The sequence below is a fragment of the Seriola dumerili genome, unplaced genomic scaffold (genome assembly GCF_002260705.1).
Source record: "Seriola dumerili isolate Sdu_G_001 unplaced genomic scaffold, Sdu_1.0 BDQW01000056.1, whole genome shotgun sequence".
Classification (NCBI taxonomy): domain Eukaryota; kingdom Metazoa; phylum Chordata; class Actinopteri; order Carangiformes; family Carangidae; genus Seriola; species Seriola dumerili.
Genome location: NW_019174311.1, coordinates 8,192,239 through 8,213,749, shown reverse-complemented (window position 1 = coordinate 8,213,749; position 21,511 = coordinate 8,192,239). Strand labels below are relative to the sequence as shown.

The 21,511-nt window shown below is 43.5% G+C and overlaps 1 protein-coding gene across 1 annotated transcript in view; it reads left to right on the top strand.

The window, feature by feature from the left end:
* LOC111219225 (ERC protein 2-like) overlaps positions 1-21,511 on the top strand; it is a 149,602-nt gene that overhangs the window by 86,631 nt on the left and 41,460 nt on the right. Inside the window, exon 15 of the mRNA XM_022741839.1 lies at positions 17,208-17,355. Within this exon, the coding sequence (XP_022597560.1) occupies positions 17,208-17,355 (148 nt within the window). The remainder of the gene's footprint in view (positions 1-17,207; positions 17,356-21,511) is intronic.

Here is a 21,511-nt window from a genome sequence, read left to right as displayed (position 1 = left end):
AAGTTACATTTGTCTTATTTGTTTGTGGATAGAAATTAACATTCACAAGCATCACAGACACTGTTAACTTTCACAACTCTGCAATAAAAGTTTTGTCTCATTTTTACGATATCAGCGTTGATGTCCAAGAAAAAGCAAAGCAAACCCCACTGAAAAGAGAAGGGAAGAGAAAAAAAACACACACACACGAAAGTAAAACCCAAAGTTTATTTGGAGCAAGCGTCACATCTATTCAAGATGGCAACCGCAGTTTAATCTGTGTAGTCCTTCATCTTTAAAGCTAGCATCAATAAGACATAAGAGGCCTTCATGTGGGCGGACAGACTGCGCAGAGACAGGACTGGTCACCACTAAGCAAACAAAACAGGAATCCTGCAGAGACAAGAATGGCTTGAGGGCGTGTGAGCAAAGACAATGGCATGATTTTCAGGCCGTAGATGAAACACGGAATATAGACAGCGTGCATGCGTGATTGAAAATGTGGGCATTCATGAATGTCTTGATACGAGGGATATGCCTGTTTATGTCTGGAGTAATTCAAGTCAGGATCAGAGAACCGTGGAATAGTTTGTTGTGTCATTTTGTCATTCTAACATGCAATATTCAAAGCCTGAGCAAGAGTGTATGTGCGTACCCTGACATTACTGTAACTGATAACTCCGGTTTTGAATATGTATACATTTCTGTTATTATGAAGTGTTAAGCGTTTGGAGAGAGCATGAGGTTGACATTGCTCTTGCAGAGGTTGCGACGTGCTTCCTTTCATTTCCATCTGTGTTTATGCTCAACCAGAAGAACCTATTGATGCTTTTTGCATGAAAAAAAAACAAAAACACAAATTCTCATAACTTAAGTAACTGGAATGCACAAATGTCTTAAACACAGTTAAGGAATCACTAGAACTTACTTGACATACAGTATACAAAAAGGGCTCCCTATAACGTCAGATCTTGCCTCATAATTATCTAATTTTGTCTTCAGTACAAGTGGAGATGTTGTCTGTATATCAAGGGGACTGCTGTTAGTTAAAACAGCATGACTTTTCAAGAAAACTGGGTCATAAATGGGTCATAAAGCTTGGGTCATAAATCATTGACTCAATTAATTAATTTCACTTGATATACAGATATTACAAAGTAGTTGTACAACACGGGGTCTTATAAACTAATGCACTGGACCCAAAACCGCATAATGTTGATCGTTGTATGTAATTTACAGTTTGTCAGTCTGTCCTGATACCTTCATCAGGTTAAAGAATTTAGATCTTTACACTGATGAAGGTGTTAAGGACAAGTAGGCTGAGTTTCACTTCATATACAAGTGGAAATAAGAAAATGAAAATGAAAGTGACAAAATCCAAAACCTTCACTTTTTGTTTGACACTATTAATAAACATTTTCATTAAGGCCCACATGGTTTTTATATTCCAGGCTTCTCTTTGCATTCATATACAGATAATTATGTATATATAAATTCCTTTAAACATGCGTGCAAAAAAACTCAATTTTAAATTGTCTAAAATTTTAACCTAAACTGTAATACTACTCACAGGCCTGATGTTGGGATTTCAGCAGCCTCACTTATCTGGTAAATATCAATATATGGCATACCTACATAAGACACAGACTTGCTATGCCTGTAAATAGATAGAGTGGAAACCTAGTAAAAACAGCTTTCAGAGTGTTGAATGGGTTAATTCTGACTAACACCAACTAAGCAGGTGCACTTACATGCATGCGTCTTAAATATACAGTCCTCACGCATGACATCATTTCAAAGTGAAATAAAAAAAAAAGAAATAACAAAAGTAAAATCCCTTTTTTTTCTTCTTCTGTTTCTTTCTCTCCCTCTGTCACACACACAAACACATGCACACACACAGACACACACGCACTCACAGTAATGTGCGCTGACATATCTGACATGTCTCTGGTCCATTCTAGCCATGGGTCTCCGGGTTCAGCATTTACTGAAATCAAATGTGTGTGTTTGGCCTTGGGTTACACACTCGATTGAATTAGAGAAATGGTGTGCATGTGTACACGCACTTACTCACACACACACACACACACACACACACACACACACACACACACACACACACAGGGACACATCTCTATTAAGTTAAAAAAGAGAGTTGAGTGTCTTCTTCCATTGCAAGGGCTTTTATGTGATAAGATCAGCTCGGGGTGCTCTCCTATGCAGGATTCCTGAGCACATCAAACAACAGTAAACCACATCACAGAGGCAGGAAGAGCTCAGCTCCATTAGCCAGCCCATAAAGAACATGTGTGTGTGTAACAGGAGAGCTACGCTAGCCACTACAAAAGGTTTACACACATAGGACAAACATGGTGAGGTATGCAGTCCCTTGACATACTCACAAATTGATGAGCATCTTAGTGCAAGTGCACATGCAGTACGTACACTCGCACAAAAACACTGCTGCGTGTGTTTGCGGTGCGAGGAGTGTCATTGTGTCATTGTTCCTGTCGTACACACACTTGCACATATCCACAGAAAATACACGTACTCGCACACACACACACACATGTACATCGTTTTGGCTTTATCAATAACATCTGAGCACATTCTGCATCTCATTCAGTCTAACCAGGTCTTAAGCTTAAAGTAATGGTTTGGTTTAAAGAAGTGGCACACAGGCTGGGCTGTAATAATGGCCTGGTAACTCAGTGACATGAAAAAACAAGAATTCGGGAATCTGTTCGCTGGCCAGATGGCAATCATTAGCTTTATTACTACACAACTGGTACAGGCGTACCCCCACTACACAAATACACACACCCTACCCCAACACCCTGTCTCCAACTGCAGCAATGCTCCATCTCTCCATCCTGTCTTCCTTCACGTTTTTCTTTTTCTTTTTCTTTTTTTTTTTTTTTGCTTAAAGAAAAGTCTCCCTTATGAGGTGTTCAGTGACAAAAGGCCAAAGAGACACCCAAACGCAGCAAGAGAGAGCCAGAAAGACAAAGAGAGAGGAGGAGAGAGTTGGGGTTATGGGGGCAGAGAGAGAAAGAGGTCGACCCAGATTGAGTTTACCCGTTTTTCTTACATTGATTTGAAACAGATCTTCACTGTGTCTGCTCTCCAAGCCACAGGCAGTGAGATATCACCCTCTGCTCAGGCTCCAGACGATCTGATTCAAACTGGATATCCATCAGTCAATGTGACTGGCCTTGCTCTGCAACAACAGGATGTCTTAATCATCTACTGTGCAGAAGCCACAGCAATAGAGACAAGTAAGAAATAAAAAAAAATTAAAAAAATTGTATGTTTTAAAATGCATCAAACAGCAGTAAAGTCAGGAAAGCAAGTAGGTGTATCGTCATATTGTGGATAGAGACAAATTTGCCTCAGTGACAGGATGAAATGGAGACACAGGGCCCACCCGGCTCTCCGCTAAACCATCCTAATGTGTATTAATCCAGAGGATTAGGCTGCCTGCTAGCATTACATGCATTCCCGTGCCAGTCAGCGATGTTCTGCCCACTGAGGTTTACATTTAATGCTGAAGATGACATACACACAAACAGTGTTATTGCTGCCGATGCCACACAGGATGCCAGCGCAGAGTGAGCACGCAAATATTGCTGAGACTGATATGTGTGAGTGTGTGTGTGTGTGTTGTGGATGGAGACTCATGGCAGCAGAGACTTGTGGATGGTGAGGGGAAACAGAGGGTGTTCAGAGAGGAGTTATGCACTATGGCAGGCCCTAATTGCTTGCGGCTCCTGTTGTGTGTTTAGCTTTGTTTGAGCATGTCCAATATAACCAGTCACAGGGGAGCCTCTGCCAGAGCAAACACACACACACACACACACACACACACACACACACACACACAAACACAGTGCTGAACCGTAGAGAAGGCTTTTATGGTTGTGAAGACTTCGGTAACACGACACCTAGGGCAAACACTGAGTAATAAAGCAATTGCGGCACATTGTTTAGATCTTCCTCCTGGCAAGGTTTGTTTATCAGACTCAAGAGTGTCTCAGTTTCCTGACATCAGTGTCCTGACATGTCACTTCGGGAGCTCGGCTGCACAATAAGCACATGCGCGCGCACACACAGACACATTGGCACAAACAATACACATGCAGGATAAACACTGAACCCGTTCATGCAACATTCGCACAGAAGCACAGGCCCACATGTATCTGCACGCACGACCACACTGCAGACATCTTGACATGTCAGTCAGAGTGTGTTTCGTGCCAGTGTTTCCCCAAACCTCTAAGCAGCTTCCTGGTATGTCTGACTGCATGACTGAAGATAAAAGAGCAAATAAACATTTTTTTCTTTCTTGCTTGCTAACTCATAGTCCTCACATGCTCCTCACCTCCTTTTAAAGTTGATGTTCTGTGACACGGACAGATTTTCATGTCAAAATGTTTGTACGTGCGTCTGTGCCCTTCCCGACAGAGTCTTATTTTGAATCTCCCGGAGCTCTGAGGTGGTCTCCGGCCCATCCTCTGCAAAAAAAATAAAAAATTTGAGCTGTTAATTAATGCACATCATGCCATCATAGTAGAAAGAGTATGTAAAATGAACACACACTTTTTTGAGCTGTCAGTTTGTTTGTTTTTCTAAACACCAACTGACTATCTGCCACTTTCTCTGTAACACTCCCCGCCTCTCTGCGGAATCTCAGCAGGTTTCCCTTTCAAAGTTCGGGAAACGCAAAAACACACCTGCCTTCTCTCCGTTGTATCTTAACAGTGGCAGGAGACCTAACAACCCCCGAAAACAGACACCATGCTCACGATATTTACAACACAGCTCACACACACCTAAACAAATCTTCACATGCATACGGACAAAGCGGGGTCGGCCACAGGGGGTCCGGGACTGTGTCTTTTACACTCTAATCTGATTCATTGTTAGGTCGTGCTCAGAGGGAATGGGAAGACATTTTGTATATAGGTCAGTCGTGTGTTGTTACTTACTGTATGGTCAGTCAATTAACACACTGTAGTATTAGCTTGTAGTCTACGAGTGCTTCTAGGTTAGACTTTTAAAGACCTCCACAGGAAATCGTTTTGTCACTTGCAAAATGGCATCACGGTGTTCGTCTGCTTCTGATAAGAGAATAGAACGCAACACTTTATATTTGAATTTATTGTCTTTTATTGTTATTGATGAATATTGATAGATCTGTGTGAAGAAACTGATAGTGGGAAGTCTGAATCTTCTCTGTCATATGTGAAGATGTAATACTGAGTAATAGCTGAATGGCATTCACAAAGAGAGGAGTGATGTAAGGTCAGCAAGAGGGTGCAGTGCCCCCCTTAATAAAGTTTTGAGTTTTGTGTGTGTGTGTGTGTGTGTGTGTGTGTGTGTGTGTGTGTGTGTGTGTGTGTGTTAAAAAAAACTGACATATTTTTAGTGCAACATTACAATAAACTGACACTACAAAATGATCACGTAAGAATCAAGAACTAGTAAAAGAAACAAACTTGTTCACACACATACACACCCTCCTGTATGTAACCATAGCCAGCAAAAGCACTGAGTGGAAGCCATTGTTACAATAACTGTGATGTAATCTGCCAAGGGAGCTGGCTTGGCCGTGTATGTGTGTGTGTTATCTATCTGGAAATCAGTGAGTCTGTCAGCAGCATCTGACTGCACACTACCACTGGTCTGTTTATTAAAAACCAGACGTATGCTGGAATCTGTGCGCAGGTGTGGGAGGGCCGGCTGAGGACTTACAACGGTTCAGTGCAGTCTGTGTTTTTGTGTGTATGTTGTCTGTGGATCAGTTTATAATTTTATGCACGTTTGAGAGAAAGAGCAGACCGAGCATAACAAAGACTGTAGGAAACTGTGCTGAGTCCAGTAAGAAAACCCGAGGGAGGGAGCAAAAAAAGTCAAAGAGCAAGTCTACTTTTTTTTTTTGTTGTTGCACTGATTACAAGGCACACACTTTTGCTGTGTCATGCTTGCGCGCACGTGTGTGTACACTTTGCGTCCACAATTGCAGCTTCAATTTTCATACTCTCGCTCTCGTAAAAATGTATAATCGCACACTCAGCTCTCAGCAAGAACAAGAAACGCCGTTATGACAAGAGTGCGATTTGTTTGAATGTGTCTTCTCACATGAAGCTCATTCACAACTATACTTTACAAATGAGGGTACGTCTCTATTGGGAAATTTACACACCAACTGTCGAACAAGCACATTAAATGATGCAACAGGTTCGGTGTACCAGAGGCATGATCTGTCTGCACTGGCTTCAACGTACAAATTACCCAGATTATAGAGCGGTGTGGTTGTTTATGTCTGTATGTGTGTGCGTGTGCGTGCGTGCGCGTGTGTGTGTCCTTGCGTCTACCTGTGTGGCTACTGTGTGCCAGTACAGCTCAGTGTGTCTTTTTTTTTTTTTTTTTGGAACCCACGACTGTAAGTTTATCGTAGCGTGTGTGTGTGTGCGTGCATGTGTCAGATATGTGCGGGGTAATTCCCAATGTGTGTATTCCTGTGGGTATTGACAGGGAAATAATAGTGAGGTTTTAGGTTTTTTTTTTTTTTTTTTATCAGAAGGCCAGGTAGTAATCATGTCACTCTTTGATCCCATGATCCTCACAGATCTGTCTAAATATACAGCAGACCTGTCCAGACCTGGCCACAGCTCCTCTAATCAGTACCCTCACCCAGCCCACTCTGTACTGTGTGTGTGTGTGTGTGTGTGTGTGTGTGTGTGTGTGTGTGTGTGTGTGTGTGTGTGTGTGTGTCTGTATGTATGTATGTATGTGTGAGAGAATGAAACTGTCAGGATCTGTGTCTGCATCTCTCTTTCATGATTTCTTACTTTTTTCCCCCTCCACACTTAAAAGCACTTTAAAGCTGGGCTAATGAAGTCTATATAAGTTAGTATGTGGTCAGAGTGTGTTTGTGTAGCAGACTGTAAAGAGAGCATGTGGTTCTTGCTGCCTCAACACAAAGCAGAGCAGAGCAGTTGGAGCCTTTTTTTTTTTTTTTTTTTTACTTACATTTTACCGTCCTTCATTAAAAGAAAACTATTAACCAAGGTTGGAATCACAGGGTTGCTAATTATTAGCAGATGTGTGAGCGTGTACTGTATGTGTATGTGCTCAATCTATGTGGTGATCTACTCGCATGCAGCTTTGTGCGTGCAGGTGGTTAGTACATTTACTCAAGCACAGAACCTAAGGCCACTCACACTTCCTTAGTTTCTCAATTCTTTGACTCCACTACATATCAGAGGGAAACATTTTACTTTTTGACTCCTACATTTATTTGACAGCTATGGTTGCGAGCTATTTTGCAGATTTTACATGTGAAATCTATGAACATGTTCAGTGTGTAGCAGGATGATGAATTATCATTTTAACCCACCCAACAGTGTATGAATCAGCTGTACTTCAAACCGCTACAACATTAAAATGCTACCACAATTAAAAATAATAATTATACAATGACACAAAAAATACAAATATAAAATTTCAACAAAGTTAGACAGGTGCATCTGATCAAAAGTTTGTTTTGCTGAGTCTGTGAAATGTTGTATAACAGATTGTGACAGACTATATTACATGTATGCACATTGTTTAAGGATTTATGTTGCTCTAACTGTGAAAAAATGTTTACACTATATAATTAAGTTTCAAAAACCATGTTTTACTTGAAAAAAAAAAAAAAACGCCTCTCTCATCATTTAGTTCTGGTTCAGGTTTCGTTCTATGAAAGAAACAGAGCTCTGTGCTGGAAAGACACACAACATGTTCTGTGTAGTTTTCCAGCTATCCAGCTTTTATAATAGTTGAGCTCATGTGGCTGTGATTGGAAATAACTGTGATTGGCTGATGGAGTGTGGGGTGAATGCTGGTGTGACCTTGCGTGTCCTTTACACACTGACGGGAAATCGACGAGTCCAAGCTCCAAGGAAAGCTATAATTCAGAGAGTAATACAGGCCAAAGGAGCGTACACACATCTTCTTTCTCACGCACGCCTACGCGCACGCTCACCCGCCTTTACAGAGCAAAGTCCTAGCTGTGCTGTAGTAACCACATTAATTGGGTTGTGTAATTGTCTGGCAAAGCATTGTGGGAAACAGCCCATACAGATCTGTCCCTTCACCTCAAACCACTTTTTAAACATGGACTCCCATCGTCATGACAGTGCTATCCAGGAAATTGCCGAACATGTGTGGATATGTGTGTCTGAGCGTCTGAGTGTGTGTTATTCTGTAATGGCCCGTATGTGTATGTGTTTCTATGGCTCCTTTAAGGGAAGTGAGTGTGGTGGCCTCCCATTCCACCGCATGTCAGCTGTGGTTCAGCTGTGGTCCACCGCCAGGCCCTACATTTGGAACACAGAAAATACACCAGGGGTACTCGCTCCCACTGTTTTCTGGACCCATCTTTCATCGGTTTGTGTGTACGTGTGTATTTTGGGTGCACGTTTGTGTGCGCGCGCGTGTAATAGTGCGCCGCTATGTTGTACTCTCTGCCCCTGATATTTTAAGGCTTTTTGGCCCCACGTCATGAGTGTGCGCTGTATTTCCAGGCTGCAGTTAGATGACCGGAGTGAGAGAACCCGTACGGAGGACAGGAAAGGCAGGAGGAATGGGGAGAGAGGAAAGCAAGGCGGGTAATTGAAGGGTTCAGGGTAATACTTAGGCCAAGGATGGCTGTTTCAACGTGTTTGCATAACCTCCTTGAACTTAATATTTAGCCCCACTCTGGAGTGAGTATAGGGCACGGCGGAGCCATACACAGAATGATAGAGGGAGAGAGAAGTCGAATGATAGAGAGGTCCAAGGCGGAGGTGATGCCATTCTCTCCTTCTCGATGAGTGGCTCCTCTCTTTGATTAGCAAAAGCAAAGGGGGGGTGGAATGAGGATGGGAAGAGAAAAAGACCACATACTGTGGTGGCCTTCCTGCCCAAGAGCCCAGGATGAACTTGACAGAGGTTTATTTTTAACACAGTGGAACACACACAAGACAACACCAGAGGATCTCCATTTCAAATGACGCAACACAGAAGGTGTCCTCCTGGTATTTCCAGTTTACATTACTGACAGTTTAGAGTAGAGGCTTGGCTGTAGCTCCTCTCTCACCCCGGTACGGAAAGAGAGGAAGAGTGAGAGAACTAATAATGCTCCTGTTTGTGTCTAATATGCAAATATAGCTTACTTTGTTTGTTATAATAAGACAAAGAAAGGAAAAACGCAGAGAAAAGGGGATGGAGAATCTGCTTTCAAGTGTGTTAAGCGCTGAAATGATAAGTGGAATTATCAGTTTGTCAGTCGAGAGATGATGAAACAGCAGCAATTCTGATCAGAAGCAAAAAATATCTTATTCCGTTTTATCAAATTTTTTTGGATTCACTGCTTTTATTTGTTCTGTCACTTTAAATTGAACTTTTGAAGGTTTGGTTGCTCTACTTTGATCTAACGTGACCTCAACAAAACACCCTCTCCTTTGCCACATATTGTAGTTTTCATCTTTTGATGTTAAAAATATGTGGAAGGGGGGGGGTTGTGGGACAGTGCTCCGGTGGGTTCAGAGACAGACAAGTTGGGGGGGGGGGCATAACTCATCAGTGTTTATACTGAGGCCTTAGTGCTCTTTCTTAACACGCTGCATATGTGTGTATGTTTCCCCCTCCCTCGGTGTGTGTGTTCTTACAGTAGTGTGACTGGAGCTGTGTTACTCATTCTGTGACCCTCACCTCTCTCTCTCAGATGACAGGGAGCTTTAAACAACCCAGCTGCTGTATGTGTGTGTATGTGTGTGTGTGTGTGTGTGTGTGCGTGCGTGCCTGTACTTGTGTATAACTGCGAGTCAGGGGAGCCCCACACGTGTGTGGTACAGTACAGTACCCCCCGTCTTGTTTGTTGTGCCTTGGGGAGACACTGTCAGTCAGCTAAGCGATGATAAAGACAGAAAACAAACCTCCTCTTTCAGAGAGTGAAAATCGCTGCTTGGCTATTGGTGGGGTCCCTGGAGGTTCGGGGTCAGAGCTCACCTTATTGGTTGAAGCTGTGTAGGCGGGCCTTATGCCAGACGGCTCTAAAGATTGGCAGAAGCTTTGCGTAATCTGATTTGGATTGTGTTTTTCTCGCATTAATGTGAAAGACCGAGGTTACGCAGGAAAAAAATACGCCCACACAGGCACTCAAGCCAACACGGGCACACATGGAGACACCCAAGGTCATCCAAATGGGAAAAAGCTGCTGGTGACATCATAATCATCACTGACACCCCACAAGGCCTTGTTTGTTTATCCATTGTTTTTTTACAACAACAGGAATCCACCAACCCCCTGATACTCAGAAGGTGACGCAATGGAGCTGGAAGTGAGATAGGACAAAACCCCCACCAGTCATTCAGTCAGACCGTCTGCAGTTTGTGCTTCAGTAGTTCGTCATTTTAGGGAATGTGCTTATCTGCATTCATTCATAGAGTCAGATGAGAAGATATCAGTCTCATAGCTGTGTGTTAAATAGAGCTAGACGCAGGATGTGTGTAGCTGAGCTTAGCGTGAAGACTGGAAAGCGGGGAAACCTGGCTCAGCCCGGAGTGAAGAATACACCTGCCAACACCTCTAAAGCTGTCCTATTTACACCTATCTTATTTGTTTAATCCTTACATGACAGAAAATATCAAAATGTCAGTTTGTGATTTTAAGGGGAGTTAAGTTGGATCTGCTGATTTTTTTTTGAGCTTCTTAATCTGCTATCGTGTACACTGACAGATATGGTCAGTGAGTACTGTTTGGGTATAGGTGTACAAACACAGTGGTACCAATCTTAGCAGCCTCACTATGAATATATGACAGGGGGTTTGCAGAGGCACAGTGGCCGGTGTTCCCCAAGAAACACTTCCAGCATGAAACTCCCCCTAAACCCCAAAGCTTTTTTTTTTTTTCTTTTTTAATTAATTTTTGATGATTAATGATTTGAAGATACATTCATACGTTCATTAGTCAGCTTCAGGTATGTTAGTGAGCATATTTTTGAACTTTGGAGAGAGCCATGCTATCAGTTTCCCCTGCTTCCAGTCCGGTCACATGAGATTAACATCAATCTTCTTATCTCGCTTTCTTTGACAGAAGGCAGATAAACACATATTCCAAAATGTTGAACAATGAATTTAAAACCTATTACATTGATATATATATTTAAACTGCTATTAAAAGTTTGTCTTTTAGATATTGCCTCTACCTTGACAAGATAGTCTAAGTTTTGAGAGAAAAGCTAGAATGATATCTTCATCTCATCTATCTGCATTCACACATACACACATGCACAGCCACCTGGTCTCTCTCTCTCTCTCTCTTTCTGTCTGTCTGGGTCTCTCTGTCTCTCTCCCACTCTCTCTGATTGGAATGCAGCGGTGGTCGTCTGGTCCTGCTCATCTCTGGGAGCAGTCAGCCATCTCTCCTCGTCCCTGCTCCCACTCTAAACATTTGGCTAGTTTTGGCAGATTTGTTGATTTTTGTCCCCTCGTATTTTCCCCCTTGTTGCTGTAAAACTGATACATACTCTTTCAATTAGAGCCCCCCTCCACCCCCTACCCCCCCCAACCTTCCCCTTCCACCAGTCAGAGCACTAGTGTAGGAGTGGGGGTGAGCAGAGTAAGTGGGTTGTATATTTTATTAGTGAAGTGAAAACACACACAACCTGGCCAAGTCCTGGTAGAACCATCTGCTGTCATGGATTTTTCTTGGGAAGCACAGCTCAAGGTTAGCATGTTAAGTTTAACATTCTTGCTTAAAGCCCAGGATTAGCATGAAATGTCTAATATAACTGCTCAAGAGGAATATTGGAGTTGACATGAATTTCCCAACAAGACAGGCATACAAATTTTGTTTGTGGTGGGTATGGATAAATCCTATTTTACAGATTAAGATAGATAAAGGCTTTAATCCATGGAAGCAAACAGAAGGAAGTGGGTAATAGGTAGAGCTGGCATGTGGCTGCAGGTTAGCTGCTACGGGTTAGCATGGAGCTAATCCCACCTAAGGTAGCCAAAACTTGGACCTCATAAAAATGCATTTAACTCACATTTAGAGTTGAAACACAGATTTACCATCTCAACTGGCTTTGCAGTAAGCTTACCAAATGAAGCCAGAGCATGTGTTTTATGTTGGAAATAGACATTTTCCCTACCTCCTCAGTTGTAAATAACATGGTCTTCCAAGGCCGTAAATAATAGTGTCACTCAACCATGCCCCATTCTCATGTCCTCTGCTTGCTCTCACCACAGGCCTCTAGTACCGCCTAGCCAGGGGCCCCCCGACTTTGTGCTGCACCTTCACACACTCACAATCAAGGCTCGGCCATAAAATGCCCGTGGAATGTTTCTGCAGAGCTGGACAGTTAAGTGGTGGAAATGCATGATCACAAACTAGAAAGACTCATAATGGATGTTCTGGGAACAGATATTAGTAGGCTCCCCGTGTTCTTGCTAACAAAATACATCACACATAAGGACATGAAAGCACAAATGTGTGCACAGACAGGCAAATGCACACACACACATACTCACACATGCACATACTGCACTTAGGGGCAGACAGTATTGATGGTTCCCTCGGGCATCACACGGACGCATCTGTTTCTGTCCCACTGAGTCTCCACACTCATAATTTCAAGTAAAGTCATAACACAAATTATAAACACATATCCTTCAACCGTGACGCCTAGGAATAACAACATGGAGTGCGCTGAGCTGATTTAGGGGAGGCTGGGACTCTTAAATCTTTACCTTTGCTCCTTTCTTCTTTGCTCCTTTCTGCTCCTCTCTGTCCTTCGACAGCAGCTGCACCTCTCCTTTTCTTCCCTCTTTTCTCATGCAGCACAGGTAGCAGTCACTCTTGTCTAACACATGCTTCCCCCTTGTTCTATTGCCTTCTTATCTCGCCATCTCTCCTTTTTCTGATCGTTTCTATTCTTTCCCTGTCGGCTCTGCCGTGCTTTCTCTACCCCTTCACAGCTAAAGCATCCGTCACGTCACGTCTTCTTCCTTTGAATTTGTTTCACACAAATGTACACATATGTTCACTCTTGACCCCATCTTAACCCCATCGTCACCCAGAAATCTGTCTGGCCTGCCAGTCTCCCATCTGCCCTGTGACATCACCGTCCTCTGACAGCAGCTCCACCTCAAAGATGTCTTCATCAAAGTTTTCTCTCTGTGTTTTTCTTTCCTTTGTCCTGAATTATGTCCTTCCGCCTCACGTCTCCTCACCCTTCTCTTCTTCCACTCTTTTGCATTCCACACACACACACACTCTTTCCCTCTCACCTCTCATCGCATGGTCATGTACTTTAGCCATCCATCTCCCACCTCTGTAGATCCAAATGTCTCAATGTGTCCCAGGGACCATGAAGGTTCAATTGAAATCACATGTTCTAGTCTAGCGGAGGATTTCACCCTTTATAAATAAGTTGTCAGTCCAGCTTGGGCTATTCTACAGAGCCTTGCATGCTCTCTCGCAACACTAAGATAAAATACGAGACATGTGAGATGTATCAAAATACACAGCTGTTTATGTGAGCATCATGTTTATCTTATCAGCCAAAAATATTGTTATCTCAGTAGAATGTAAAAACCAAAGGAGATGAGTCTTTTTTTGGAGATCCAGCAGTGGGATTTATTTGTCCTTTTATTGAAGTGCCTTTTGACTTCTCAGTGCATAGGGTCTGACTTTTATGAAGACTAATCACAAGTTTGTCATGAAAAACCATTTCATTGTCGCCCCTTTCAATCAGACAGGAAATGAAGATAATCCTTTGTTTGTCCAAGACACGCCAAGTCTAAGTTAAGCAGGGAGTGAGACAAGAAGGGAGGAAAAAGAGAGGCTTCACCCACTCACGATCAGCCAGCAGATGCAGTACAAACATTTGTCTTTTTGTGTGTGTGTGTGAGCGTGTGTGCGTGTGTGCGTGAGTGTGTGTGTGTGTGTGTGTGTGTGTGTGTGTGTGTGTGTGTGTGTGTGTGAGTGTGTGGCGTGTGTATGTGTATGTGTGTATCAGATAGATGAATCCTGTCTGCTAGATTTATGTGCATTGCGAGCGTGTTCTACATCAAATGCCAAATGGCTGCTCAAATTAAATGTGATTAAATACTCCAGTGTGATTCGGGTTCAAAGACTGTGAGTAATATTAATCAGCACACACTCGCAGGCACACACACACACACACACACACACACACACACACACACACACACACACACACACACTTAATGCTCACACAATCACTGATTGAGGATGTGGGAGACAAAGTTTACAGCCTGGCTAATCATAATAATGCCCCTTTTTATTGTTTTAGGAAGACATCACTCAGCAGAATCATGCAGTGCTACTCAAGAGAGCAGCCGCAAGGAGACAGTACCGTAATCTGCCGTGTTAATTTAGAGACTGGAAGTGATTTAGCTTTAGCAGCGAACCATGGCAGCCACATCGGTTCAGAGGTTTCAGTCAATCAGGCTTCGAACGTCCCATGGTCAGGCGGTCAATCTCAGCTGGGAAGTCTGTACCTGTGCTAAAGAGATGGGTGCAGGTGAGATGGATGTGACAGTCATGTCTTCACAGACAGCAAAATATAGTATGTTTTGGTCATAAATAGACAAAAAAAAAAGTAATTATAGTCATTGTTGGGGTAAAGGATTGCAGCAGACAGACAAAGAGAACTTTTTTTTTGTTTATGGCTTTTCTTCAGCAGGGGTGGACCGGGTGGTTGTCACTGCAACACTCAGTGTAATAAACAAAGAATTACAGCACACGCAAAAACCACGTCTTTCATTAGCTGATTCAGGAGAGGCAACTTGATGAATGGGAGTGTAACCATCCTTGATGAAATGACTCAGTGGTGGTCCGAGGGAGATGGATCTGTGTTTGGCGCTTTGAGATGCGTACACAGATAAAATAAACCTCCCCTTTTACTGGGGTGGGGGTGGTGGGGAGATTAGTGGCCCTAACCTTTCACTGCACTCTTTTCTTGCACCAGATTGACCCTGCACTTCATGCGTCACCCTCTTAGATATCCAGAGTATTCTGAAATTGCAGTCTCATGGTGACTGTATTATTCCTTGAAATAGATGGAATAGTGTGATTATTCTCTTGTATTTACAGTTACATTCTGACTTTAGAAACTATCCCCAAGCTGTGTTTGCATGCAGTTAAAACCTGAATGGAATCAGGATGTGGTTGTGGCTGTGAGGCTACTAGGATGTTACTCATTGTTGTTGAGTTTCCATATCTGGCAGTGTGGTGTAAAGAGGGCAGTTCTGTGAGTAGGTTTGGGCTGTTAATCTGACACATTGTTTAAGAACAGCGACACATTGTGCCACATTCCTTGCCCATATATGACTTTGTGCCTCACCCTTTCACTCTGTTTAACACAGCCAGAGATAGAGTAACGGAATTAGGATGCCATTGACTAAAAAGCTAAATTCATCATTAAGTTTGGTAGGCCGAGGATGTAAATTTGGACCACATGAAGTAGGATTGGAAAGTGTGTTGTTTGATCTGTGGATTTATTGATGGGATTTTTTTTTATTTTTTTTTAACTAAATCTTTTAACTATTTTACAATGTGAATGGCCAGGTCAAGCAGAGTAAACCTGCAGTCTAAAACACTTGCTCTGGTACAGTCCAGTGTAGGTAGGTGTGTGTAGTAGCTGAATGATGTGTGTGTGTGTGTGTGTGTGTGTGTGTGTGTGTGTGCCCATTACAGTGAGCATTAAAAGGAATAACAGTGGAGGTGTGGGGAGACGAAAAGTGTCACGTTGGTCCTGCTCGGTGATGAATGGTGTGATTAGCTGCTGCGATCCATGTCAGGACACACATGCATTGCCCGCACAAATACATGCGCAACATGCGAGCACACACTTGAGCACACATGAACACAGAGGGGCCTATTAAAGGCCTTGAATATGGGAGAATCCAGAATCCAGATGCGGCGTGCAGATAATTGTACTAAAAACACCAAATGTTGAGTCCCAGACCAGCAGGACTTTATTCTGAGTTCAGCATGTTTATTTTCACAATTGAGTTATTTCTGCAGGGACTTAAATCACGGAATAAAAACACTCCAATGCAGGTCAATTTTTAATTGAGTCCAAAGTGTACCCTCCCTCCTCCTCTTCCTCTACCCCTCACCTCACACAAACCCACACATTACGTTACCATACTGGTTTAATGCCCTGCTAATTTCAAATGCGATTTAAGAGTCTGGAGTTCAGCCATGTTATGTTTATCCAACTTAAAATACCTTCAGTAACTAAACACTAGTTAGAGGTTGAGACTCCTGCGATGGTCATTCAGATGAACTTTGTAGAGACAAAGACCCATACATAAATTAAGCCACAGTCTGCTGTACACATAAACGCGTGTTCCTAGGCTCTCCCTTCCATTTTTAATCATATTTGCCGTGTTTCTGAGGTCACTATCCCCAGTACAAGAGGTGTGTGTGTCTGGCTACCCGTGAGAATGTGTTTGTGCTTCTGAGTTTACGAGAGTGGGCGGATAACACAAGTGTTTGTCACAACAGTGGATTCGCAGGATCCTGCTTGATGACGAGGATAGTCATCACCAATCTGCTGCGAAGACGGGTTACGCAAGGCAATCTCTCTAAAGCCCCGGGGGTGTAGATGTATTCATCTGGTTGTGTGTGCATGATGACGCTTGGGTGGTATGTTTCCTCTGCACCTGTGGACAGTCATTTGCTGTCACCCACCCACCACACACACACACACACACACACACACACATGCACTGTGGTAACCAACGGTGACAGGGGAAAGATGTCATATCCTCCTCGGCCTACTATATTTGGGCTCCATTACACTATGACATTCCCATGAGTCACACTGAGGTACGACTAATACAGCACTTAGCAGACCACTTCAAAGATGTCTGCTTTCTTTTCTGCGGAATATCCGTCTGAGTTTAAGGAGCTCTGGGATGAGTGAGCTTGCTCTGACATCTGCATACGTAGAAGAGCCTACAGCTGCAGATGTGGCATCTGTGTCTCTGTGCTGTCCACCTGTTTATTTTCCAACTAAAAAAATCAAATGTTTCCTCATTCTAACTTTTTATTGTCACTTTGGAGAATAAATATGACTTGCTTTTAATATTTTGTCCTTTTACGATAACGTCGCTCCTTAACTTTTCCACCCTGTGTTCCACTTTTCACCCCTTCAGGCAGCAGGCTTTGCTGGCAGCCATCAGTGAGAAGGATGCTAACATTGCCCTGCTGGAGTTATCCTCCTCCAAACGGAAGAAAGCCCAGGAGGAAGTGATGGCTCTGAAGAGGGAGAAAGACAGGCTCATGCACCAGCTCAAGCAGCAGGTACATCCACCACATGCGACCGCAGCCTATTTATACATGCATATAAACGATGAATCAAATTTACAGCACCCCTGGTCTAAAAGGTTGACTGGCCTGCAAATGAATGAAATGGAGCCTGGCCTTGCGGTCACCATTTAGGACAGATTCTGGATTCTGGGAATCAAAGCAGGACTACAAATTTAAACCTTCTGCAGATGGTGAAGCCTTGACTGCATTAAAACAGCTTTACGGGCAGACTTTTGAACTTTAAAACCAGGAAAAGATAGAAGTTAATGAATCCTGGTTGTTAACAGAATAGACTTCCCTGCTTGCTGCACTCAGTCATCATAAGTCAAACCAGTCAAGCAGGAGCTGTGATACCAAATCCAGGCACATAAACACATGACGATAGCTACTTTCTTAACAATAATTTTGCAATCAGAGCTATTAGATGTACTCAAGTCACAGACGTTGGTATCACTGGTGAGTCACCGGCGAACTTTGCTGTCTGGCATCTTCTGGTCAAAGAGGAGACACAGATCCCAGCACACAGTCACACACATACCTACGCACACACACCTATTTCCCATGTTGCGCTGGCTCTCATCATGACCCAAGGCTGATGAAGGTATGTGGGTCATTAAGGTCTGGTCAGACCACATCAGTGACTGAGCTAACCTGAATGCTAACGATAATGAGGCAACAGCAGGGAGTCTACATGTACGATCTCCTGAGTCACAGGGGCTTCTGGGAAACATGGTGCATTTAAAAGTCAACAGATGCAGTGCCTGGGTGTGCATTTAAGTGCGGACCTATGTTTGCTTGTGACTCGTAAACGGTAAACAGCTCCTAGGGGGTGTAATTCCATTGAAGGAATTTCAAGGAAAGCCTATTATCTGTTTATCGCCATTGGATGCGTCATGTTTTCCCGTTGGGTAACAAGCAGTTAAAGTCCACCTGATGATGTGATGAGCTGTAATTGCCACAATGTGGCCTGTTGGGCCTGCAGCAGAGGAGCGACGAGAAGAGGGGAAAAGCGGAGAAGTAAAGAACGGAAGGGATGGGAGAGGAGTGAGCAGCACATACTGTACATGCACTTTCCTCGTCTCCACTTTCTTATACACGCAAACCTGGTTTCTTAGAAAGTCTTCAGGCACACATACAGTATAAATCCATGTATCTGCTACCGCTAAGTGCGGCTACGTATAAGGCAGTGCTGTGGCACTGCCTGGTACGTAGCCCTAAAAGTACGTAGCCCTAAAAGTGCCCTAAAAGTGCAGGACTTTGTCATCTATTAATGTTGAGTGGTTGTAAGGTAAGTTGCTCCTCTTTGCTCTACTTGGGTTCCTTCCACTCCACAGAACGAGCTCTCTGGAGGTTATGTTGCCCAACATGACACACACCGGCTCTCTGTCTTCTGACCCACTGACACACATATTAGGATATGTTGCCTTCCCGAGGTCCTCAACAGCCAATGGCGGAAGGAAACTGACCAGGAAATGCCAAAGAATTATGGGACTCAGAGTCTCTAAGGAGAAAACTGATCTGTAGACAGCGGATAGATTTACAGATAGCAGTGCCCTGTCTGACCTCCCCACATCCCTCCTTTGGAAGATCTCGTGTGCGTATGTGTGCACAAAGCAGGCGGTCTAAGACAAACTTCTCTCTTTCAGACAGTTTGCTTCCTTTTGAGGCATAGGACTTCTTCAGCGTAGACAAACACACATAAACAAGGATACAGCCACACGTTTGCACACACAACACACAACACACACAGAGAGTATAGTGTTTAGACTTCATGAAGAAAGAGTCAGAACAACTTCGGCCCCATGTGGGAATTCTCTTGAGTGGTCCCATCCTAGTGATGGATGGCCCAAAGTCAGTGGTGCTTTGAAGCTGAAAGAAGATGAATTTCGTGTACCATTTTCTGTGATTTTCTCTCTCTCTTGCCTCATCGCTTCACTCTCCCTTTCATTTTGGACGCACTTGAGCATCCATCCTCCCTCTCTCTACTGAAAAGATGGATTTCGTGTTCTCAGATGTGTGCCATTGAGAACAGCTTTTGTAAAATAATCTGGCTACCTAGAGCTGGGTCACTGTGTTACTCTGTTTTTACTGGGTTAGCATGGCGCACACACACACACACACACACACACACACACACACACACACACACACACACAGAGACCTGATTAAAGGAGTATGAAGCTTTCCCCAGCTGCCTGTTTGTTTAAGGCCTTTCTTGTTGGCCTCCTGTGTCCATATGTGTTAATACAGCTCTGCTCTAATCAGGATGTGCTTGTGATGTACGGAGGGCTTGGACTGAGGTTTGGGATGTGCAGCTGTAAGCACAGCAGCAGGATCATCACACCCATGTTTACACCAGCAGCTGCACTTTGATACACATGCAGACACACACGCACTGCACAGACATAGCCTACAGTACAGGGCCAAATCTTTTATGGTTAGCGATGTCAATGAAAAAAAAACATCTTCTTCCCCCAGTAGTGCCACCTGTGTCTGTTCCAGGCTGCCTGATCTACTAGCAGGCCTGGAGGCCATTACCGAGCTGTTTACTCTGCAAAGCCACTAATTAACACTAATTAACACACACATTCCACCTCACAGACATTTTATGTGTGCACACCTTCTTTACACATGCACATAGGAATATGTAAGAGGAGAGTGAATGTGTGTGTGTGTTTTTACGTGTGTGTGTGTGTGTATTTGTCTGTTTGAATAAACTCGATGGCCACATGTGGGCTATCCTGACCACACAGTCAGACTCTTCCAGAAGCAATTCATCACTTCATTCATTCATGTTTGTGTCTCAGGTCATTAAATATTAAGTATGTGTGTGCGTATACACACACACACACACACACACAGTCAAGGATGTTTCCAGATATGGTTATAGTTATATGAACTAGAACAAGTAATATGGTTTTTTTTATTAGATTAGCAGTAAGGGCTAAACACACATCAGCCTCTTTGACCCTCGTCCACAAATTAGTTTTAAAAATAGTTCTTGTGTTTCAGTGTTAAGCACTGGAGAAGAGTCTGTGTGGAAGCACCTACAGTATTCACCAGCAGTACAGTTGTTACATCAGCTGCATGGTATATGATAGTTATTGTCCTAAACTCAATGACAGGTGTCAGCTCTGTAACTGTTGCATTGGGGCTAGCCACACCCAGTCACACCTGCTAGTGTCAACACCTGAGGTCATGGAGGGCAGTACACCTCAGCCTAGCCTTTAACTGCTCTAACCACTGGTCTGGTGTCTGTCTGAGCCCTCCTCCATCCCTCACTCTTCATCTTTATCTCTGTCTGTCTCTTTCCCTCTCGCCATGGTGTCAGTGTTCTCGCCTTATCTAAAGCTGCTCTTCTCCAGTTTAAGCTAATTGCTAACCTCTTTAATACTAGCCACATCCTCTCCTGTGATCCTGACTGGCTCGTTTCCTCAGTCATTAGGCCTCAGCTCCTTATCTCAGCAGCGATGTCCCCAGGCCGGTGACTACTGTAACACCATCTCCCTCCTATCTTCACAGCTGACTCAGGCTCTTTTGTCTCTTCCTGCCACGGCTGTCTCTCATTTAAACAAGGAAAGCCGCAGCATCTTGGATGAGAGATGTGTGCATATCTTTCCCTCGAATCATCCTCATCCAGTATACAGTCCCACCTCCTGCTCTGCATTCATGTCCGCTCTCAGGGGAAGTATCTGCAGTTAAGGGAATAAAGTTGAGCCTGTCAATATATCTGCACCCACTCTGTCTCTGTCTATCTCCCAGACAGCTGGCCTCACTGGAGTTAGGCTGATTGTTAATGTTAGTTGGCCTAGGCTCTTATCTCCCTCCAAAGCAGTGATGTTGGCAGTATGACAGCCATAAACACTCGCACAGATGCACAGACACACACACACACACATACACACACACACAAACAAAGGACACATAGTCTTACTTAGCCATTTACAGGCATGCAGAAAGATGCATATTTGAGTGTAATTTTAATCAGTGACATCTAAAATGAGGTTGCTTCACGTGGGCCAGAACGCCTGTGGCCTTAGGATACATGAAACACTCGCTAACTGTTCTTACTAGGATTCGTCTAATCCAATTAAATGATAATCTGCTATATGGATGACATTTGACAGAGTTACGATATTTTCATCAGGCA